A 25270-nucleotide genomic window follows, 5' to 3' on the forward strand; every position below is an offset into this window, starting at 1 on the left:
GACGTGTCAATGATGGACAAAATGGTGAGTATTTTCCATCGTTAACGTCTGTTTGTTGGTGTCACATGCAACGACGTTGCTAACTATGCCGGATGTGCGTCACGGAATCCATGACTCCGGCGATATATCGTTGCGTGTGATGGGGCCTTTAGTTTTCACTGGGCTCCTGTTGGTGAGTATGGACATTTTGGAAGAATGACAGCTGCCTGAGCAGCATGTGTCCTGACAAGACAATTGGTCTGCCTCACAGGATCTGAGCTAACAGTTTCATTCAGCAATACAGCAGTGGCTGACGCCTTTGCTAATGAAATGCTGCGATCTGCATTTCAAATGCAAAGGGTTTAGGCAATGCAATCATTGATGTGGGCAGCTGAAAAGTGTTGCAATTTGCACAACAGTGATAGGTCAATACTAGCAATTGCAAGATTATATTGGTACCTAGCCTAGGCTGCTCTGACTCTTTGCACTGCTCAAGATATCAGGAGATACTAAGTGTTCTCACAGGCTACTGCGATGCATGATGGAACTTCTACTAATATAGCACAGTAAACTTGGGGAGACTAAGTGATGGATGTAAACATCAGAGCTGCAACTGACAGTGATGCTATCTGCATGATAAAAGGTTTATAGCGTATGGAAGCATTTGGTGGCACATAGCACAATTGATGAATTAAAAAATGAAATGTGTAAGGGTATTGGATAGCTTCCTTAACCCTTTTAAGTATTAGTTATGTCTTGAATTATTTATAGTAGTTGAACGTTGATTTTTCCTTCCCAAATGGAAGGAACTAGTGCAGAGCATAACTGATCACAGCATCCCTTGTTAACATCAGACAAATGTAATAAACTACAGTTACTCTTGGAACGATATTTTTTTTTTTTGGGCGCTGATAACACCACCTTCTAAGTCTGGGGTCACACCAGTTTATATTCTCATCTGAGAGAATTGGGTAAATTATACAAATTACATTTTGATCAGTGTGATCTGATTTTCTCAGACAAGATGGAGAAAAATGTTTCCCCCATTCAATCTGAAAATCAGACTGCACTCAGATGTCATCAGAATGCAGTCTGATGATTTCCACAGACTCATAGATTTGCATGGCTGAGTGTGACCCGATAATTGGATCCAAGTGAAAAATCAGACTTTGGCCCGGGCCCATATAATTGTTCACATGCCGATGATGGTTTCTGTCGATCGCAATCGGACTGAAAATAGTGTTTTAATTGAGCCCCAAAAATTTCTTCAGATGCTTCCACATTATATAAAGACCTGTAGAACATTGAACTTGTATGGAAATTCTGCTGGATGTAACGTTCGCTCCCTATCCGGGGTATATTGTAGTGAAACGTACAGATACAATAACAAAGAATAAGAAGGTGGCAGATTCCTAAACACAACCCCAGACAGAGTCATAAAAGGTGATCGAAATCCATGTGGATAAAGGCCTGCTCCTAAAATAGCCGTGTGTCTTAACCCTTTTCTCTCCATATTACACTTGTTCCTGGAAAGTCGCTATGATAAAGAAAAATTGCTGAATAAATTACATTACTATAACACCAGATCATCCTAAATTATATTAATGTCTTAGGAATCATGTCGCGGCCAGGCTTTACATTGCAATATTTGATATCTGCTAACATATTGCTATACATTCTACAAGCAGTCATTAAACATTTGCTTTAGAATGAATTACTTGACGTGGCGCCTTTGATTTTATGCCATATCAAGTCGTTATATATTAATCCACCTGCGTAACGTCGGAGAATGAGGGCTTGTTTATGGTGCCTGCTCCGAGTCTGGTTAGTGTCGTCCTGCGGCTAATGAAGCTTCTCGTCTCCGGTATAAACCTCTTGTACAAAAAAAGAAAAAGTTCTAAGTTTATGCAGTAATATTCATAAAATGAGGATTTGACATCTGTTCCTAATATTTCAGTCTTTAGCCTCCAGTGTGTATCTGAAGTATAGCGTAGACAAGATATTTGGCTGCACAACCTGCGGAAACTCTTAAGGAGTCCCAACCATCATCATGTTAGACAATGAACTTCAGCACCAAGAAAATAATACTGCAGCTCCACTAGATGTGTTCCTGTGTGTGTCTGAGACGCATATGCCACATGTGGATTATTGCAAATTGCCATGCTGCTTTGGGAATGCTGCAGGATTAGGTTGGAAGTACAGGTGCAGCGGGGAGGAAAGTGCCAAAGATTCCCATCACATGGCGCACCGCCACCATACGCACACCTCCATATATAAAAAAAATATGCACATACTACAGCTCTGGCAAAATGTTTTCAGACTGACACAAATTGTGGTTTTCACAACGTTTGCAATTTCAGGTTTTATAGTGGCAATTTGCATTAACACTAGATTGTTTTGAAAAGTGATCAAAGGAATTGCAGAGCCATTTTTTGCCATGAAAATTAACTTAAAGGGACTTTTATATTGATGGCCTATTAATAGGTAGGGGGTGCGCCACACTCGGCATCCACGCCACTCAGGTGCTCCCAATGCCAATGGCAGCCGAACCTATTGAGTTGTGGAGCTAGTCACAGTCCGGTTCTACACTTCCGGCCCTGATTCAAATCAACGGGAAGGATGCACAGTACCAGGTCGTGGTCACTATAAAGACTAAAAGACTATAGAGCTGTGGTATGACGTGAAGCAACTCGGCACATCTGTGAACAGCTGATTGGTGGGGAAACAGAGAGTTGCGCACCTTCTAGTGATGAGCGATCAAGTGTGCTTAGCACTGCTCATTACTCGATCGAGCCTCAGGGTGCTTGCGTACTCGCGGAGCTTGGCCGAGTGTCGCTGGTGCTTGGGTACTTGCGGAGCTTGGCCGAGTGTCGCGGGTGCTTGGATGTTTTGACCATGAAACAAAGGCCACAACGCACAGCCTAGCTTCACTGCATGATGTGTGTAGGAACCCCAGGGAGAGCCATTCACAGTCTCTAAATGGCTCCCACTTGGGGTAAAGTAATGTTTTCGGATGTACTGTGTCCCCCAAAAAATCCTGTCCTCCATCCCCCGGAAATGCTCTCTTTATGGCTGGATGTATTTGGGTGGAGCGCTGAACTGGCCAGTCGTTGACTTCCATTACACTCATTGAGCACTTTCAGAGCATCTGACCTTGACTCGAGGACCAAGCACCCAAGCATTTCAGTACTTGCCTATCTCTAATCCCCATGAATCAGACATTGATGACCTATCCTAGGGCTAGGCCATCAATATAAAAGTCACGGTCTTTGGCTGGTTATAAAAAAAAAAGTAAATTTAAATAAATAATTTTTAAAAACAGCATACGGTCCCCAGTATTTTTGATAACCAGCCAGGGTAAAGTAGATAGCTGAGGGCTGCAGCCTACAGTTGTCTGCTTTATCTGCGTTGGTTATCAATAATAGGGGCGACCCCAGGTAAAAAAAAAAATTATTTAATTTTGTTCACAGCAGCGTACAGGCATCTTCCCCATGCTGAAAAGCTTGCTAATTGCCTTAGCTGTAGCCTTTCAACAAGTTTTATTCAGCATTCAAAGAAGCACCTGGACACGCACTGTTCAAGAAACGTCTGTGTTCAAGTTCGAGCCCAGGACAAAAGGTGTCCGGTATGGACCCCGAGCTTTACCGTTCAGGTTCGCTCATGCCTAATGATGAAAGAGCTGTGTAATATTTGGACACTATATAGGCAAACAAAATAAATAATTAAGAATTTAATTGCCAATAGTGTGCACCCATGTGTTGTAGTACAAGTATCCAAGTCAAAGCATACCACAGTCTCAAGGTGGTTTTTCTATACTGTCAAAAATACAACATAAAAATCTGAAAGCAACTTTGACTCGGAAAATAAAAAAAATACCATTACATCTTCCCAGTCTTTTAGTATCATCTTTCACTAATGCACTAAGAACAAGCAGTCCCCTGATCCCACATATCCCACCACACACAAAAGAAGAAAAAAAGTCTCCTGGCTGCACAGGATGAGCCGGAAGCCTGGAAGATATCTTCTGTTATAATTATCTGACATCTGCTTACACATTGTCCTGTTCTTATTACTCCCAAACCGCAAACTCCATTCTGAAGACAAGGAAGAAAAAAAAAAACACTTGTTTGTGGTTGGGAAGCATTTTCTATCATGTACGGATGCCCTGACCCCACCTGGAGGAAACGTCATATATAGATGTATCAACACTTTAATGAGTAAACATCAGATTCCTAACTTGGCAACTAAAAGGTTAAAAGTCCCCACCCTCCGTTCCGCAGACAGTCCATTACTAGACACATTTCATCCTAAGCAGCACTAAAGGTATAGCCATAACCTTCAATAGGAGCTTCGGAAAGCTCCTGCTCAGGAAACCCTACTACCAGCCAGGCGTCTATGGACCTATGTCTTTAAAATGGGGCAACAAAACTTCATTGTACCTTGGATTTTATATGTAACACTACTATGTGAGCTGATCAGTGCTGGGTCAGAAAAGCCAAAGCATATACCGGTAAGAGCTGTATCTTCTATACTGTTACTGTTATGCTGGTGTTTAATAGATCAATAGAATGTTGGGAAATTATTTTGAAAATATAATTTTGATCGGTTGCGAATATTCAAATTTTGAACTGTTGCTAATTAGCGTTTGATCAGTTGCTAATATAGAAATGTTGATCGATTGCTAATAATTAGATTGTGATCGGTTGCTAATAATTCGATTTTGTTTGGTTGCTAATAATTAAATTTTGATCGATTTTTAATACTGTGTTTCCCCGAAAATAAGACAGTCATTAATTTTTTTTCTCCAAAATATCATAGGACTTATTTTCAGGGGATGTCTTATTTTTCAATGAGCAACAATCTAGTGCAGTGTGGTGACCAGCAGGACTTCTCATCCCATGTATGAGAGTCTGGCACTTGCCAACCTTTTGGGTCTCATGGGGTCTTTTGAGTATGACTCTTTTTGAGGTGTCTGCTTTCCTTGGTTAAGGGTCTATCTTTCCTCCTGCATTCTATTGTTAATTGATTTTACTTGAATAGATGCCTGGACACTATTTAAATTGACTTTTTTATTTAATTAACTATAACAAGGGCTTAATTTTGGAATAGGCTTATGTTTCGAGCATCCTCAAAAATCATGAAAAATCATGCTAGGGCTTATTTTCAGGGAAACAGGGTAATTAGAATAGGATATTTTGCTAATAATTCGATTTTGATCTTTTGGTAATAATTAGATTTTGATGAATTGCTAATAATTAATTTTGATCTTTTGCTAATAATTAGATTTTGATGAATTGCTAATAATTAGCTTTTGATTACCTGCTAATATTGAAATTTTGATTGGTGCTAATTTTGAAATTTTGATCGATTACTAATAATTAGATTTTGATCTTTTGCTAATATTTTGATTTTGATTGGTTGCTAATAATTAGATTTTGATCAATTGCTAATAATTAGATTCTGATTAATTGCTAATTTTGAAATTTTGATCGATTACTAATAACTAGATTTTGATCTTTTGCTAATAATTATATTAGGATGTTTTGATAATTCGATTTTGATCTTTTGATAATTAGATTTTAATCGATTGCTAATAATAAAACATGCTTATAATAACATTTTGATCAGTGGGTAAAAAAATAATCTTATTTACTTACATGTGTATATAGCAGTTTGTTGAGTTATGAACAAATATTAGACACATTGGCACTGGTTGTATATAGTCATGAAAAAATATCGGATTATTTGATAAACAATAGTGAAGAATACAATTTACTAACACAGCTTTGAATCCATTAATGGATCATATTCGAACAGACCATTCCATCCAAAAAATGTAGGATGTCTATGCATTTATCTGCATGTTCATACATTTATAGGGTCCCATATTACCTTTACAGTCATCTAAAGTAGAAGCTGGTGACTTGGTACTAAAACACCCACATATATAACATTGCTGTCATGAGTGGTTGGAGCTGTCGTTTGCTCCCGAGGAGCAGAACCAGAGGTGTCCATCCCATTATACGATGACATATGTGTACATTAGCTCTGTATTAGAAGAAGGTATGCACTGTCTATAGTTCACTAATGCCTAAGACTATTTTCTCTCCATGTGATGAAATACACTTCCTGGCCACTGGTATTGGTGAGTGAGGCTTTGTATATAGTAACACAACACGGACTACATCCACAAGCACAAAAATTACAGCAATGTGGGTATCCACTCCATATGTTGGTGTATAAAACTATATATATAGTGCAAACAAGCACTTTCTCCAAAACACCCAGAGTTTTAATTAAGAGATCTGTAAGGCTCTGTTCAGACTAAGATTTTTTTTGAGGTGTTCAAAAATGGCAAGTTGTTTTTTTTTGGAGGGGGGTGTTTAAGCAGAGAACTTCAGGAACCTTTGTTTGAGGGATAGATTTTATTTTCCTGAAGAAATTTGGAGACTTTTGGAAAAGGTTTTTTTTTGTCAGATGATTTTTTTTTTTTTTTGCAGCTTTTTGATTGGACAGTATCTAGTTTGCACTTTATTGTTTTCCACCAGGAGTTTTTAAATCCTCTTCAGGGGCAAAAATAAAGCTCCCAACTCCCAATAAGAACTGCAAAGTTGATTTACCATATACAGTTAGGTCCAGAAATATTTGGACAGTGACACAATTTTCGCGAGTTGGGCTCTGCATGCCACCAGATTGGATTTGAAATGAAACCTCTACAACAGAATTCAAGTGCAGATTGTAACGTTTAATTTGAAGGTTTGAACAAAAATATCTGATAGAAATTGTAGGAATTGTACACATTTCTTTACAAACACTCCACATTTTAGGAGGTCAAAAGTAATTGGACAAATAAACCAAACCCAAACAAAATATTTTTATTTTCAATATTTTGTTGCGAATCCTTTGGAGGCAATCACTGCCTTAAGTCTGGAACCCATGGACATCACCAAACGCTGGGTTTCCTCCTTCTTAATGCTTTGCCAGGCCTTTACAGCCGCAGCCTTCAGGTCTTGCTTGTTTGTGGGTCTTTCCGTCTTAAGTCTGGATTTGAGCAAGTGAAATGCATGCTCAATTGGGTTAAGATCTGGTGATTGACTTGGCCATTGCAGAATGTTCCACTTTTTTGCACTCATGAACTCCTGGGTAGCTTTGGCTGTATGCTTGGGGTCATTGTCCATCTGTACTATGAAGCGCCGTCCGATCAACTTTGCGGCATTTGGCTGAATCTGGGCTGAAAGTATATCCCGGTACACTTCAGAATTCATCCGGCTACTCTTGTCTGCTGTTATGTCATCAATAAACACAAGTGACCCAGTGCCATTGAAAGCCATGCATGCCCATGCCATCACGTTGCCTCCACCATGTTTTACAGAGGATGTGGTGTGCCTTGGATCATGTGCCGTTCCCTTTCTTCTCCAAACTTTTTTCTTCCCATCATTCTGGTACAGGTTGATCTTTGTCTCATCTGTCCATAGAATACTTTTCCAGAACTGAGCTGGCTTCATGAGGTGTTTTTCAGCAAATTTAACTCTGGCCTGTCTATTTTTGGAATTGATGAATGGTTTGCATCTAGATGTGAACCCTTTGTATTTACTTTCATGGAGTCTTCTCTTTACTGTTGACTTAGAGACAGATACACCTACTTCACTGAGAGTGTTCTGGACTTCAGTTGATGTTGTGAACGGGTTCTTCTTCACCAAAGAAAGTATGCTGCGATCATCCACCACTGTTGTCATCCGTGGATGCCCAGGCCTTTTTGAGTTCCCAAGCTCACCAGTCAATTCCTTTTTTCTCAGAATGTACCCGACTGTGGATTTTGCTACTCCAAGCATGTCTGCTATCTCTCTGATGGATTTTTTCTTCTTTTTCAGCCTCAGGATGTTCTGCTTCACCTCAATTGAGAGTTCCTTAGACCGCATGTTGTCTGGTCACAGCAACAGCTTCCAAATGCAAAACCACACACCTGTAATCAACCCCAGACCTTTTAACTACTTCATTGATTACAGGTTAACGAGGGAGACGCCTTCAGAGTTAATTGCAGCCCTTAGAGTCCCTTGTCCAATTACTTTTGGTCCCTTGAAAAAGAGGAGGCTATGCATTACAGAGCTATGATTCCTAAACCCTTTCTCCGATTTGGATGTGAAAACTCTCATATTGCAGCTGGGAGTGTGCACTTTCAGCCCATATTATATATATAATTTTATTTCTGAACATGTTTTTATAAACAGCTAAAATAACAAAACTTGTGTCACTGTCCAAATATTTCTGGCCCTGACTGTAGTTTTCCAAAAATGTTTGTGTTTTTTAAAGAAGAATTATGGAGAGGATCTTATCCCATAAGGTTCTATGGAGAACTTGTAGCTGAATGTCTTTCTCAGTCTCTAGTTCCCCCTCCTCCATAGAATGTTAAAAGCACCGACTGTCATCTCCTATCTCAGTAATGGGAACATCTGTCTTCACTGAATACAAATTTTATCCATGAATTGAGAGTGAAGGATCAGTATAGGAGGAGGAGGAAGTGGATTTCCCTGATAAGATGTATTACATAGTTGCTTCTTTTCATGTGTACTATTGATTTTTTAAATTAAAGTTAAACTAATAGTTACTCTTGAACTGTAAGACAGTCAGTGTCATGACTGTATCTCTGCAATATGTCACTAGTGACAGATGCAGTATTTGAGAGTCATTTCTATTATTGACTCTCAATATTAAACTTGTTTCCTTTTCCTTTGGCAGTCGTAAGGTCAATGTCAGTATTCCTTGCCAGCAAGCAGACTAATTACCAGCTCAGGTTTTTCTAGTTTGGGATCACTCCTAGTCCCTTGATATACCCTCTGCTACTAGCAGAGGGTGCCGGTTATTCTCTTTTCCATTTGGCTGCTGGGCCTGGAGGTGGAAGTAGTTGCTGAAAATCCTGTCTTGAAGTTGCTGTGGTGGCTGCAGTCTTGGTGCTGTCTGTAGCAGCCTTTTATAGTGTTTCCCCCTGTCGGTCTCTGTTCTCCGGTGTGTTGTTCTAGTGTAGCGGTGGCGCTAGTGTCCCTCATCTGCCCACTCCCCAGCAGGGACTGTTGTAGGGTCTTTTCAGGGCTTCAGCTTCCTGCTCGGCGACAGGTGAGGAACCTGTATAGGGACTGGCTAGGCGAGCAGGGTACAGTGGCAGGTAAGTGGAGGAAGTGTCCATCTTCCCTTTCAGTAGTGCTAGGGTCCTCCGTTGTTAAAGTGTCTCCTTGTTTGCCATCGTGTTACCCTTGTCGTTGTGTGTTTTGTCTCACGCTGGATTTTCCCCTAGTCCGCGCCGTGACAGTCGGCGCCTGGTGTGAAGGTAGGATTCTGCTAAATGTTTGCCAGGGAGGGTATGTTTTGACTTTGCATAGTTAAAAAAAACTAACTTTTCAACAGATTGTTGTGTGTGTCACTGCTGGGAGCTGAATTTGGGGGGAATATAACATTTTTTTTGCATTCCAGTGTTTGTACTGATTAGTTGTATGGAGTATGATGATATCTTCACAAATTTTTGTCTAGTGTTTGTATTTTCTCTTTGTTAAAGGAGCATAACTTGGACTTTACTTCAAGAACCACAGTAAGAAATGTCACTAATGACACACTGGTTGTCCAAACTCATCTTCGAAATACACAGGACACCAATCTGATGTGGACGGATTGCTTAACCGACGGACAGTTTGGTCATTTCCGCTTTGGTATTGGACTAGGCCCAGTCCTAGGCACAAGTATGAATGAGGTGACATCACCTCTCCTGCATATCGGGGGATCTGAGAGGCTTTCTGTCACTGTCACTGCAGAAACCAACAGGAGCGATGTCAGGCTGGTCATCATAGAGTGCAAGCTTGTGAGCAAAATGAACAAAACAAAGTCCTACTTCATCCAGGATGGGTAAGAAACAAACTTTCTTTGTTTTCTTCCTTCCTATACATCCAAGGAAAGACTAGGAAAATAATCTATATACAATTATTGTGTGTATCTTCTTTTCCTGAGTTAGGAGTTTTTACAGAAATTCCATTGAAGCGGCATCTACATGATTTATCTTGTACTGAAAAGATGATGGTACTTAGCGTAAAAATTGGCCAATTCACGAGGCGCCATCAGCCACATATAGCAGTAATGCAGTTCAAGTTTTACATATACACGATTCACGAAAAGTTAGGGATATTTGGCTTTTGGGTGAAATTTCAGGATGATCCTAAGATACCCTCTAACCTTTTCAGGTGACCTTAATGTGACCTTCTCTAAACTTTTGCATGCACATGTCCAATTGTTCAATGTTTCAGTACTTTTTGCAAAACTTGCTGTTCTCTATCAAGGAGCTTAATGGCAAAATGCACAACAGGTGTTTGAGTCATGAATCGCCCAATAAATTTTGGGGTTCAAATAGAATTTTAATCAGCCCTCATCATGCTTTAAACATTTTGATATCAGGAGACCAAGATGACAGCTAACAATTGATCAACTGTACCATGCTATTGCGAGGCTTCAAGCAGGATGTTCTCAGATGGAAGTGGCCACTGAGCTTAGAGAATCACAGAGTGTCATCAACAGGTTGCAACGGAGATACAGAGAGACTGGAAGAGGAATAGAAAGGCAGAGAAGTGGACATCTGTTGGCCACATCCCACATTCATGACAACTTCATTGTGAACAATACATTTTGGAACCAGATGATGAATGCCACACAACTCCAGGCACATTTAAGGGATGTGAGAGGCACCAGGTGTCAGTTCAGACCATTCAAAACCGTTTACACCAGTGTGGTCTGCTTGATAGACAACCTGAAAGAGTTCCTGACCTCACCACCAGGCGCAGGTATCATCTAAAAAGGACAAGGGACAAGTGCGCCTCAGTGCTGTTCACTGATAAAGGTCGATTCACGCTGAGTAGAAATGAGGGTCAACAATTATGAGTGCCATGCATCAGCCACTGTTGTCACCAGATGAGCCTTTGGTAGTGGTGCTGGTGTTACAGTGTGAGCGGTGTGTCTAGTCAGTACAGAACGGCCCTACACTTTATAAATGGTACAGTGTCAGCTCCTACTACTGGAATAATATCATTCATCTAGTCATTGTGCCTCTGTATGTACAACACTGGCCTAATTTCATCTTCATGGATGACAATGCTTCAGTTCATTGAGGTCGCATCATTAGGGAACATCTGCTGTAGACTGGGGGAACTCAAATGGAGTGGACTTTCAACAGACCTGAATCCCATTGAAAACCTATGGGATCAGCTAAGTCACCTTGTAGGGGCTAGAAACTCTACCCCAGAACATCAATGACCTGAGGGCCGCCCTTCAGGAAGAGTGGGATGCCGGCCTCCACAGACAATAACTGCACTTGTGAACATCATGAGATGTCATTACCTGTAATTGATGATCAAGGCCATATGACAAGTTATTGAGACATTGACATTTTTGGGCATATACCCACCACTGTTGTTGGCTTTTGTTTCAATAAATTTAGATGAGGATATCACCATTACATGAAGCTACTTAAATGCCCGAATGTCATGATAAAAAAATTACTGTAGTGTGAATGTTTTACATAAATTTGACCAGAAAGCCAATCATCATTATCTTTTTGAGCATCACAGAGTGTCATCAGCAGGTTGCGTATCTTGGCACTTACAAAGTGCTGCTGTCCTCTTTTATTTGTGCACATGGGCATGTAGGTCATAGGAAGATGAATAAAATGATTCCTTCATATCTGCAATCTGATGTTTTATTCCCAAGAAATCCATGGTTTTATTAATATCTATAGGAGCTCTTAAGATCTATGGGCCAGACATAGATCTCCCCAAAAATCTGGAGATAGAACTGTGAGATATGTAGATAAAGAGAGCAGACTGTCAGTTATTACATGTCTCACATTGGTAACGTCCCCTTTCATTTACACTAATCTCTGGGGGCAGATCCTCATGTCCGGCCCATAGATCTTAACAGCTCATTTACATATTTAAAAAATGTGGATTTCTTGGGAATAAAAGATCAGATCGCAGATATCAAGGTATCATTTTATTCAGCTTCTTGAAGGCTTAGGAGGATTGATCTTACTGACAGATTCCCTTTAGCTAAGGAACTTCTACCATTATGCAGGGGCATTTGATTACAAGCTATAGGACCAAAAGGTATGTATTACCGGGTGCTACCATGTATGTGTATCCAGTGCCTGTCATTCAGCTGAAAAGGACTTTTGGAGGAGTGTTGTGAAGAGAGACTTTTATGTCTATTTTGCTCTGCTATCCTCACATTGACCAAGTCAGCACAGAGCAAGGTAACATTCTGGAGAGACACCAAGGTCCTGTCTTTGTAACATATGATGGGATTTGTACGTGACGTAGTGGAATTAGTGATGCTATCTCCTCTGCTGGAATTCAAACATCTGTTAAACAATCACATGAGAATAAATTATTTTACTCAGATTTCTTTAAAGTAGTATTGCGCCATAAAAATAATGAAAGTGTTTTACTAAATACAATTGTATTCGTTATTTGCAAGTGTCACTGTTGTACTACATGGAAATTAATGAATAAATTGACAACTCGTTAATGGGGATTGTCCAAACATACTAAAATATGGCCAGAGCTGATTGGCTAGTGTCAAACAGCGAAAGGTCATACCCAATCAATTTACTCATATACAGGTGCATCTCAATAAATTAGAATATCATCAAAAAATGTATTTATTTCAGTAATTCAATACAAAAAGGGAAACGCATATATTATATAGAGTGATTACACACGGAGGGGTCTATTCCTATATATTATATAGAGTCATTACACACAGAGGGATCTATTTCAAGTGTTTAGTTCTGTTAGTGTTGATGATTATAGCTTACAGCCAATGAAAACCCAAAAGTCATTATCTCAGAAAATTAGAATGATTACCAGAAAATACCTGCTTAGGCTTCCTAAGCATTTAAAATGGTCCCTTAGCCTGGTTCAGTAGGCTACACAATCATGGGGAAGATGCTGACTTGACAGATGTACAGAAGGCAGTCATTGACACACTCCACAAGGAGGGTAAGCCACAAAAGGTCATTGCTAAAGAAGCTGGCTGTACACAGAGTGCTGCATCCAAGCATAATAATGGAAAGTTGAGTGGAAGGAAAAAGTGTGGTAGAAAAAGGTGCACAAGCAACTGGAATCACCGCAGCTTTGATAGAATTATTAAGAAAAGGCTATTCAAGAATTTGGGGGAGATTCACAAGGAGTGGACTGCTGCTGGAGTCAGTGCTTCAGTGTTTCATTTGGAAATCGCGGTCCCAGAGTCTGGAGGAAGAGTGGAGAGGTCACAATCCAAGCTGCTTGAGGTCTAGTGTGAAGTCTCCACAATCAGTGATGGTTTGGGGAGCCTTGTAATCTGTGGTGTAGGTCCACTGTGTTTTATCAACACCAAAGTCAGCACAGCCGTCTTGCAGGAAATTTTAGTGCACTTCATGCTTCCCTCTGCCGACAAGCTTTTTGGAGATGGAAATGTAATTTTCCAGCCAGACTTGGAATCTGTCCACACTGCCAAACGTACCAATACCTGGTTTAATAACCACAGTATCACTGTGTTTGATTGGCCAGCAAACTCACCTGACCTAAATCCCATAGAGAATCTATGGAGTATTGTCAAGAGGAAAAGGAGAGACACCATACCGAACAATGCAGACGATCTGAAGGCTGCTATCAAAGCAACCTGGGCTTCTATAACACCTCAGCAGTGCCACAGGCTGATCACCTCCATGCCACGCCGCATTGATACAGTAATTCATGCAAAAGCAATTGAGGCATTTACTGTACATTTGTATTACAGTTACATGACTATGACATCGGCATAGGTCCTGCACAAGCACTTCTCTTCTGCTGATTATCACAGGTCCTTCAAAATCAGTTCTCTGATGAGCTCCACCAAGTACGGTCACATGATTGTGACATCAGAACAGGTCCTTTACCACCACTTCTCCAATGCTGAGCTCCAGAGCTCAACACTGGAAAAGTGGAGGTGAAGGACCTGATGTCACTATCATTTGACCGTAATGGACGAACTCAGCAGAGATGTGATAGTGAAGGACCTGTGGTAATCAGCAGAAGAGAAGTGTTTGTGCAGGACCTGTGCTGATGTCATGGTCATGTGACCCTAATGGGCGTAGCTCAGCAGAGAAGTGGTGTTGAAGGACCTGTGGTGTAATCAATTACAGTGCAGGAGCGTGACTTAAGGGCCATTTACACAATGTGACATTGCTAACGATATATCGTCGGGGTCACTGTGTTTGTGACGCACATCCGGCGCCGTTAGCGACATCGCAGCGTGTGACAGGCTGGAGCGACCTTTAACGATCGCAAAAGAGACAAAAATCGTTGGTATATGAGAGGTCGTTCATTTACCAAAAATCGTTGTCTGGTACATAGTGAGGTTGTTCCTCGTTCCTGCGGCATCACACATCGCTATATGTGACACCGCAGGAGCGACGATCATCTCCTTACCTCCGTCCACCGGCAATGAGGGAGGAAGGAGATAGGCAGCATGTTCCGGCCGCTCATCTCCGCCCCTCCTCTGCTATTGGACGGCCGTTTTGTGACGTCGCTGTGTCGCCAAACGCCCCTCCCCCTTGAAGGAGGGATTGTTCGGCGGTCACAGCGACGTCGCAGAACAGGTATGTGCGTGTGACGTTGTTCGCTACCGCAGTGATCACCACATATTACACCAACGACGGGGGCGGGTGCTAACGCTTGCGACATCGCTAGCAATCGCTAGCGATGTCGCAGCGTATAAAGCACCCTTTAGTTAAAAAAAAAAATCATGCCTGAACTTGAGTGACAGTGACTGATCCCAGCAAAAGCTCCGCCCCTATGACTGAAACCTAAGGTCTGTACTGCATCCACCTAAGCATATAAAGTATTTTTTTAAGATACGGTAAATACATGGAATTATTTTTTTTTTTTAAATCATGTTAGTGATGCACATTGCATCATTTAAAACACATTGGGGTCAGTTTAATAGAAAAAAAAATGACAAATTCCCTTTAATCCTTAATGTAAATTCTTTTTCCTTTAATTCCAGGTGTTTAGACCACAGAATGGTAAAGAACATCTCAAGAGAAGACAATAAGATGGTGTTCACACTGCATCTCTCAGGAGTAGCCCTGAGTTCTGGCTCCTCTATGGTAGGCGAGATTAGTTTTTCTGGTTCTTTTCTTGGCATAATATGGAAAAACACTTGTAACTTAGGGTTTCTTTAGTGTCTATCTTAAAAAAGAGAATTTTAGCCTAATAAAGCTCAAACAGTTCAATTCTTACTGAACACAACTGTTCATAGAGGCATCAGACGCTTTTCGGGGGTTTCTCTTCAAGAGGCACAATATGCTTAATGGTTTCAACACTCACATGAGCTATAGAATCGTGGAGGTTTCAGATGAAGACAGAACAAACGAGCCAAAAAAAAACCCACTGAACAGATGGTGTCACCATCTTTCTCAGGTCCTATTCTTAAAGGGTTTTCTGACCAAATAAATTATTACCTCTTTATGGGATGGGTAGGGGATGGACCTCTGGGACCTGCGTTGATCAGCAAATTAAGCACCTCGTATTCTCGTCAGAATGAAGCAGTATTGTGTATGTTGTATTGCTTTTCCATCCATTCCTTATGGCACTACGTCACACTTGGCTTTTTCTGGCTGTAGACCATGAATGGAGAGGTAGTTATGCATCTGACCCCTTGTGCCATTTTGTAAGAAGTATAAAATGTACCTGTCGCTAAAGGCCGCTTTACACACTGCGATATCGGTCCCGATATCGCTAGTGTGGGTACCCGCCCCCATCTGTTGTGCGACACGGGCAAATCGCTGGCCGTGCCGCACAACATCGCCCAGACCCGTTACACATACTTACCTGCCCGGCGACGTCGCTGTGACCGGCGAATCGCCTCGTTTCTAAGGGGGCGGTCCGTGCGGCGTCACAGCGACGTCACTGAGCGGCCGCCCAATAGAAGCAGAGGGGCGGAGATGAGCGGGACGTAACATCCCGCCCACCTCCTTGCTTTCGCATAGCGGCCGGGAGGCAGGTAAGGAGAGCTTCCTCGTTCCTGCGGTGTCACACGGAGCGATGTGTGCTGCCGCAGGAACGAGGAACAACCTCGTTACTGCTGCAGTAACGAATTTTGAGAATGGACCCCCATGTCACCGATGAGTGATTTTGCACGTTTTTGCAAAGATGCAAAATCGCTCATCGGTGTCACACGCAACGGCATCGCTAATGCGACCGGATGTGCGTCACAAATTCCGTGACCCCAACGAGTTCGCATTAGCGATGTCGTAGCGTGTAAAGCCCCCTTAAGAATTCTTCAATCTGCCAATCACTATTGTTCATGGTGGTCGGACCACCGCCGATCAGCATTAGCAAGTTATCACGTATCCTGTGGTTAGATGATTACGTAATAACGTATTCAAACTGGACAATCCCTTTGAAGGCGCTCATGCACATTGGATAGCTGTCAGCCATACTAACAACTCCCCCCAAAAGTAGGCTATGCCATGCTTTCCTGTGTTCTCTATGGCAGCAGCTGACCTTCCTGCTAAATAAAAGGATCAGCTGTTGATATTCCAACAATTAGATCTATCACTCCTCAGTGATCATCTGTAGGTCACACTCTACAGAAATACTGGGACCCACTTGAGATCTTTCCCACATTTATCGAGCACACCACTGCTTAGTCAAAAGTGTGTTTTTTCAGATGATAACTATTCTTTTGAATCCTATGCATGGTGGGAACCTCTTGTCAGTTCACTCCTTTGCTCACTGGGTCCTTGTGCAAGTGCATGGCATAACCAATAAACATCTGACTTGGAACTCCTTGGTAAACTTGTGGTCCCTTGCAGGTGTTGTCCACTACTCGGACAACCCATTCTCCACTACTATATTTTACCATGTAAAATAAAACAGCCTGTACTCCCCACCGGTGCTGGTGCTGCCCCAGTGATGCTAGCGCAGGGTCTACCGGGTTCAACCTCCATTGGATGTGATTAACGTTTGGAGGAAGTCATAGACCAACAATAATTCTCACTTCTTCAGGATATCAGTTTAATCCAAAGGAAGTGAGAGTGGAAATGCCCATTAGAGGTCGTAGACTGGCTGCAGGGCTCACGTGATGGAAGACTCGGTGCCGATATCTCTGCAACCGGAGGTGAGTACAGCCTGTTTTTATTTTACATAGGAGAATATAGTAATTGAGAAGGGGTTGTCCTAGTCAGTGGACAACCTCTTTAAAGGTAACCTTTATCAGAATGATTTAGTTTAAGTTTTTGTGTTTTTGTGTTACGTTTTTTACAAATGTTCGGCAATGTAAAATTTAACAATCTATGTTAACAATAAAAAATAGAAATCTTGTAATTTTCCCACTGGGGATCTTTTAGACTCTAAAGTACAAGGAGGGCCTGGATGTAGTGATGAGCGAGCACTACCATGCTCTGAATTAAAACGAGCGGGAAAGATACCCAGAAGGGCTCTATTCGAGTACTAATTAAGTATAATGGAAGTCAATGGGAAACGTGAGCACTTTTCCAGAAGATCTTCCGGAAAAATGCTTGAGTTTCCCATTGACTTCCATAATACTCGGTCCAGACATCCGACCTGCTAGTTTTGAGTACAGAGTGCTCACTCATTACTACCTGGATATCTTTATTGAAAAATACAGGGTGGGCCATTAGTATGGATACACCCTGGGTGGGCCATTAGTATGGATACACCCTGGGTGGGCCATTAGTATGGATACACCCTGGGTGGGCCATTAGTATGGATACACCCTGGGTGGGCCATTAGTATGGATACACCCTGGGTGGGCCATTAGTATGGATACACCCCGGGTGGGCCATTAGTATGGATACACCCCGGGTGGGCCATTAGTATGGATACACACTGGGTGGGCCATAAGTATGGATACACCCTGGGTGGGCCATTAGTATGGATACACCCTGGGTGGGCCATTAGTATGGATACACCCTGGGTGGACCATAAGTATGGATACACCCTGGGTTGGCCATTAGTATGGATACACCCTGGGTGGGCCATTAGTATGGATACACCCTGGGTGGGCCATTAGTATGGATACACCCTGGGTGGGCCATTAGTATGGATACACCCTGGGTGGCTCATTAGTATGGATACACCCTTGGTGGCTCATTAGCATGGATACATCCTGGGTGGCCCATTAGCATGGATACACCCTTGGTGGCTCATTAGTATGGATACACCCTGGGTGGAGTATGGATACATCCTGGGTGGCCCATTAGTATGGATACATCCTGGGTGGCCCATTAGTATGGATACACCCTGGGTGGCCCATTAGCATGGATACACCCTGGGTAGTCCATTAGCATGGATACACCCTGGGTGGCCCATTAGTATGGATACACCCTGGGTGGGCCATTAGTATGGATACACCCTGGGTGGGCCATTAGTATGGATACACCCTGGGTGGGCCATTAGTATGGATACATCCTGGGTGGGCCATTAGTATGGATACACCCTGGGTGGCTCATTAGTATGGATACACCCTTGGTGGCTCATTAGCATGGATACACCCTGGGTGGCCCATTAGCATGGATACACCCTTGGTGGCTCATTAGTATGGATACACCCTGGGTGGAGTATGGATACATCCTGGGTGGCCCATTAGTATGGATACATCCTGGGTGGCCCATTAGTATGGATACATCCTGGGTGGCCCATTAGTATGGATACATCCTGGGTGGCCCATTAGTATGGATACATCCTGGGTGGCCCATTAGTATGGATACACCCTGGGTGGCCCATTAGCATGGATACACCCTGGGTGGCCCATTAGCATGGATACACCCGGGGTGGTCCATTAGCATGGATACACCCTGGGTGGCCCATTAGTATGGATACACCCTGGGTGGCCCATTAGTATGGATACACCCTGGGTGGCCCATTAGTATGGATACACCCTGGGTGGCCCATTAGTATGGATACACCCTGGGTGGCCCATTAATATGGATACACCCTCGGTGGCCCATTAGTATGGATACACCCTGATAAAATGGAAGTGGTTGCTGATATCACCTTACCGTTTGTGGCATATTAGTACATGGGAGGGGCAAAATATTTGAGGCCGGGTGACGCCCATGATGGCCATCTGCAAAGCCGCCATTTTGAATTCAACTTTGTTTTTTTTTTAATCAGGGTGTATCCATACTTATGGCCCACTCAGGGTGTATCCATACTTATGGCCCACCCTGTATATTACATTATAGGCACTACATTCTGTGATGGGAGTCTGGAAGGAATATTTTCCCTTATTACAGTGCAATTAGCCTCAGGGGCTTTTTGTCTTCCTTTGGATAAACATGTTAGGAATATATGTTAAACTCAATGGACTCATGTCTACCTTCAACCGTAAAAACTATGGAATTATGAAACTTCCTGTCGCGTCAGAAACAATACATGAACTTATCTTTTCTCCTGATGCATCTAATGAGCAGATGCAAAAATAATGTAGAGCAGGGTGAGCTCTGATTGGTGGATCCTATGTTATCCGCTGTGTATGGCCTAAAACACACTTCCGCAAAGAAAAAGTCCATGTGACACGGTCCGTTTTTCGGGTCCGTGTTCCGTTTTTTTGGGGCGTTTCTCCGGTACGTATGGCATCCGTGTGATGGCGTATGCGAGCCGTGTGTACGTGGAAAATGTCCGTGTTTGTGTGTAAAATGCCCGTGCATGTGTACGTGGAATGTCCGTGTGGAATGTCCGTTTGTGTGTTGCACAATGTCGTTGATACATGTCGGCTGACAGCAGACAGAGTTGCGCGATGAGAATGAACTCGGGTGAACTTCACCCAACTTCATTGTCATGCCGCGGCTCTGTCTGTGTGCCGCGCACTGATTAGCGGTCACCTGTGAAGGATTCACCAGTGACCGCTAATCCCCTGAGTGACTGAAGTGAGCAGCCCTCTCTCATACTTACCGCTCCCCGATCACCAGCGCGGCGAGGAACAGCTGTGCAGAGAATACGCGGCAACAATTACTTTGAATATGCCGGCCGCTCATTAATCAATCTCGTATTCCCTGCTTTCCCCACCCACAGACGCCTGTGATTGGTTGCAGTCAGACACGCCCCCCCACGCTGAGTGACAGCTGTCTCACTGCACCCAATCACAGCAGCCGGTGGGCGTGTCTATACTGTGCAGTAAAATAAATAAATCAATAATTAAAAAAACCGGCGTGCGGTCCCCCCCAATTTTAATACCAGCCAGATAAAGCCATACGGTTGGTATTCTCAGGATGGGGAGCCCCACGTTATGGGGAGCCCCCCAGCCTAACAATATCAGTCAGCAGCCGCCCAGAATTGCCGCATACATTATATGCGACAGTTCTGGGACTGTACTCGGCTCTTCCCGATTTGCCCTGGTGCGTTGGCAAATCGGGGTAATAAGGAGTTATTGGAAGCCCATAGCTGCCAATAAGTCCTAGATTAATCATGTCAGGCGTCTCCCCGAGATACCTTCCATGATTAATCTGTAAGTGACAGTAAATAAACACACACACACCTGAAAAATCCTTTATTAGAAAAAAAAACACTAACAAATTGCCTTGTTCACCAATTTAATCGCGCTATTGCCTTCATTAGCTGCGTGTAGCTGACAGGAGCGGCGGTGTCTTCTGCAGCTCCGGTCACCTTCATGCAGCAGAGCTGGAAGCGACGCTGGACCATCCTGGATTACGCCGGACATGGAGGGCTTTTTCAGGCTTATTAAAGTGGTGAACCAGGGTATATGTTTGTGTTTTTTATTTCTAATAAAGGATTTTTTCGGGTGTGTGTGTTTATTTACTGTAATTTACAGATTATTCATGGAAGGAATCTCGGGGAGACGCCTGACATGATTAATCTAGGACTTATTGGCAGCTATTGGCTTTCGGGAAGAGCCGGGTACAGTCCCAGAACTGTCGCATATAATGTATGCGGCAATTCTGGGCGGCTGCTGGCTGATATTGTTAGGCTGGGGGGCTACCCATAACGTGGGGCTCCCCATCCTGAGAATACCAGCCTTCAGCCGTATGGCTTTATCTGGCTGGTATTAAAATTGGGGGGGGACCGCACGCCGTTTTTTTTAATTATTTATTTATTTTACTGCACAGTATAGACATGCCCACCGGCTGCTGTGATTGGGTGCAGTGAGACAGCTGTCACTCAGCGTGGGGGGCGTGTCTGACTGCAACCAATCACAGGCGCCTGTGGGTGGGGAAAGCAGGGAATACGAGATTGATTAATGAGCGGCTGGCATATTCAAAGTAATTGTTGGCGCGTATTCTCTGCACAGCTGTTCCTCGCCGCGCTGGTGATCGGGGAGCGGTATGAGCCGGGGGAGAAAAAAAACAAGCGCCAATGTAAGTATGACTGAGAACAGCAGAAAAAAGGTAAGTATACTGAATTTAATTTAAAAAAACAAAAGAAAAGATCGCCAGTGTAAAAACGCACACGCACGAAGCGTGCTGAACACGGACATACTCTGTGTGCGGTACGTGCAGGCACGGACCCATAGACTAAAGCGGGTCCGTGGCTGCGTGCTGCCAGCCAAAAACGGACATGTCGTCCGTGTAGAAAAGCGCACACACGTACTTACCTCACGGACACACGTCCCGTGTGATTTTACGTGTGTGTGCCATCTACCATTGAATAACATGGGTCTCCGTGTGTACGTGTCTCCGGTACGTGCAAATACGTACCGCACACGTACAAATTAAACGGATGTGTGTTGCGGGTCTCTAGAAGTGTTACCTCTCATTGCAATCCTGTCTGTGATAAGGAGTCTGCTGAAAACTCTTCCTGAAAAGACATGGTCATTTAAAAAAGCCTCAGTGACCAGTCTGAAAAATTCTAATTTTATTTTTTTATATAAAGGTTATTTAAAAAAAAAAAAAAATTTTAAAAAAAATATATATAATTTTTTTTTAAAACAAAAATCTGATTGTTTTAGTATTTATTTTTTGCACATTAGACATAACATATGATCAATATTTTTTTTTCTCATCCATCCTCATGTATATACTGTATTTTTTCTTTTCTTAGGTGTTTATCAGCTGTGAAGTGAAGCTCTGCCTCATTTCTAATCACCCCAAGTCTTGCAGTTCCTTCTGTCCTTTACAATTACTGTCTAAACAACCCCCGGAACCGGTGCTGGAGACGAGAACCTACCACATAATCACCCCGCCTATCTATGTGATTAAGGAGGAAAGAAAAAAAGGCAAGTATGGGGACTAGAGATGAGCGAACCGGTCCCGGTTCGGCTCGAGGCGGTTCGCCGAACGGGGGGTCTGGCTCGAGTTCGGCTCGTCGAACGTTCGACGAACCGAACTCGAGCCCATAGGAAACAATGGCAGGCAATCACAAACACAGTAAAACACCTAGAAAACACCCTCAAAGGTGTCCAAAAGGTGACAAACAACTCACAACACAACACAAACACATGGGAAAGTGACAAGGACATGTACTCATGCGAAAACAAAACAGCTGGACAAGGAAAAAGAGGAGGACACACAGATATAGGCATGGCACGCCCTTCTAAAGTCATGTAAAACACCGCAAGGTGACTCCAAGCGGAGTCTCCCTTTTTTCCAAAAATTGGGCCCCACACACCCACCCCTTCAGTGGCAGCAGTTGTGCCCCAGTTGTACACTTCACAGCTAGATTTGCATCAAGCACATTCAAAAATACGCCATTCTTATCCGTCCCCAGGATGACACCGGGGTAGGTAGCAAAGTCTTTCCTGATCCCAGCTCTGTTCATCTTGGCTTCTTTTAAAAACACAGCAAGCAAGGGTTACTCCAAGCGGAGTCTCCCTTTTTTCCAAAAATTGGGCCACACAGACACCCACCCCATCAGTGGCAGCACTTGGGCCCTAGTTGCAAACAGGATGTTTTGATTTGCATCAAGCACATTCAAAAATACGCTATTCTTAGCCGTCCCCAGGATGACACCGGGGTAGGTAGCAAAGTCTTTCCTGATCCCAGCTCTGTTCATCTTGGCTTCTTTTAAAAACACAGCAAGCAAGGGTTACTCCAAGCGGAGTCTCCCTTTTTTCCAAAAATTGGGCCACACAGACACCCACCCCATCAGTGGCAGCACTTGGGCCCTAGTTGCAAACAGGATGTTTTGATTTGCATCAAGCACATTCAAAAATACGCTATTCTTAGCCGTCCCCAGGATGACACTGGGGTAGGTAGCAAAGTCTTTGCTGACCCATGACTTGTTCATCTTGGCTTCTTTTAAAAACAATGTAAGCAAGGGTTACTCCAAGCGGAGTCTCCCCTTTTTTCCAAAAATTGGGCCCCACACACACCCACCCATTCAGTGGCAGCAGTTGTGCCCCAGTTGTACACTTCACAGCTAGATTTGCATCAAGCACATTCAAAAATACGCCATTCTTATCCGTCCCCAGGATGACACCGGGGTAGGTAGCAAAGTCTTTCCTGATCCCAGCTCTGTTCATCTTGGCTTCTTTTAAAAACACAGCAAGCAAGGGTTACTCCAAGCGGAGTCTCCCTTTTTTCCAAAAATTGGGCCACACAGACACCCACCCCATCAGTGGCAGCACTTGGGCCCTAGTTGCAAACAGGATGTTTTGATTTGCATCAAGCACATTCAAAAATACGCTATTCTTAGCCGTCCCCAGGATGACACTGGGGTAGGTAGCAAAGTCTTTGCTGACCCATGACTTGTTCATCTTGGCTTCTTTTAAAAACAATGTAAGCAAGGGTTACTCCAAGCGGAGTCTCCCCTTTTTTCCAAAAATTGGGCCCCACACACACCCACCCATTCAGTGGCAGCAGTTGTGCCCCAGTTGTACACTTCACAGCTAGATTTGCATCAAGCACATTCAAAAATACGCCATTCTTATCCGTCCCCAGGATGACACCGGGGTAGGTAGCAAAGTCTTTCCTGATCCCAGCTCTGTTCATCTTGGCTTCTTTTAAAAACACAGCAAGCAAGGGTTACTCCAAGCGGAGTCTCCCTTTTTTCCAAAAATTGGGCCACACAGACACCCACCCCATCAGTGGCAGCACTTGGGCCCTAGTTGCAAACAGGATGTTTTGATTTGCATCAAGCACATTCAAAAATACGCTATTCTTAGCCGTCCCCAGGATGACACCGGGGTAGGTAGCAAAGTCTTTCCTGATCCCAGCTCTGTTCATCTTGGCTTCTTTTAAAAACACAGCAAGCAAGGGTTACTCCAAGCGGAGTCTCCCTTTTTTCCAAAAATTGGGCCACACAGACACCCACCCCATCAGTGGCAGCACTTGGGCCCTAGTTGCAAACAGGATGTTTTGATTTGCATCAAGCACATTCAAAAATACGCTATTCTTAGCCGTCCCCAGGATGACACCGGGGTAGGTAGCAAAGTCTTTCCTGATCCCAGCTCTGTTCATCTTGGCTTCTTTTAAAAACACAGCAAGCAAGGGTTACTCCAAGCGGAGTCTCCCTTTTTTCCAAAAATTGGGCCACACAGACACCCACCCCATCAGTGGCAGCACTTGGGCCCTAGTTGCAAACAGGATGTTTTGATTTGCATCAAGCACATTCAAAAATACGCTATTCTTAGCCGTCCCCAGGATGACACCGGGGTAGGTAGCAAAGTCTTTCCTGATCCCAGCTCTGTTCATCTTGGCTTCTTTTAAAAACACAGCAAGCAAGGGTTACTCCAAGCGGAGTCTCCCTTTTTTCCAAAAATTGGGCCACACAGACACCCACCCCATCAGTGGCAGCACTTGGGCCCTAGTTGCAAACAGGATGTTTTGATTTGCATCAAGCACATTCAAAAATACGCTATTCTTAGCCGTCCCCAGGATGACACCGGGGTAGGTAGCAAAGTCTTTCCTGATCCCAGCTCTGTTCATCTTGGCTTCTTTTAAAAACACAGCAAGCAAGGGTTACTCCAAGCGGAGTCTCCCTTTTTTCCAAAAATTGGGCCACACAGACACCCACCCCATCAGTGGCAGCACTTGGGCCCTAGTTGCAAACAGGATGTTTTGATTTGCATCAAGCACATTCAAAAATACGCTATTCTTAGCCGTCCCCAGGATGACACCGGGGTAGGTAGCAAAGTCTTTCCTGATCCCAGCTCTGTTCATCTTGGCTTCTTTTAAAAACACAGCAAGCAAGGGTTACTCCAAGCGGAGTCTCCCTTTTTTCCAAAAATTGGGCCACACAGACACCCACCCCATCAGTGGCAGCACTTGGGCCCTAGTTGCAAACAGGATGTTTTGATTTGCATCAAGCACATTCAAAAA

At 43.4% G+C, this 25270-nt stretch overlaps 1 protein-coding gene across 1 annotated transcript in view; it reads left to right on the forward strand.

Moving 5' to 3' along the window:
* Positions 1–4123: 4123 nt before the first annotated feature.
* Positions 4124–25270, forward strand: part of LOC142255337 (uncharacterized) — a 35774-nt gene continuing 14627 nt past the window's right edge. The window contains exons 1-4 of the mRNA XM_075326895.1: positions 4124–4489; positions 9527–9870; positions 15034–15136; positions 22053–22227. Of these exons, the coding sequence (XP_075183010.1) occupies positions 4394–4489; positions 9527–9870; positions 15034–15136; positions 22053–22227 (718 nt within the window). The 5' untranslated portion in view covers positions 4124–4393. The remainder of the gene's footprint in view (positions 4490–9526; positions 9871–15033; positions 15137–22052; positions 22228–25270) is intronic.

Source organism: Anomaloglossus baeobatrachus, chromosome 10, assembly GCF_048569485.1.
Source record: "Anomaloglossus baeobatrachus isolate aAnoBae1 chromosome 10, aAnoBae1.hap1, whole genome shotgun sequence".
NCBI classification, from domain to species: domain Eukaryota; kingdom Metazoa; phylum Chordata; class Amphibia; order Anura; family Aromobatidae; genus Anomaloglossus; species Anomaloglossus baeobatrachus.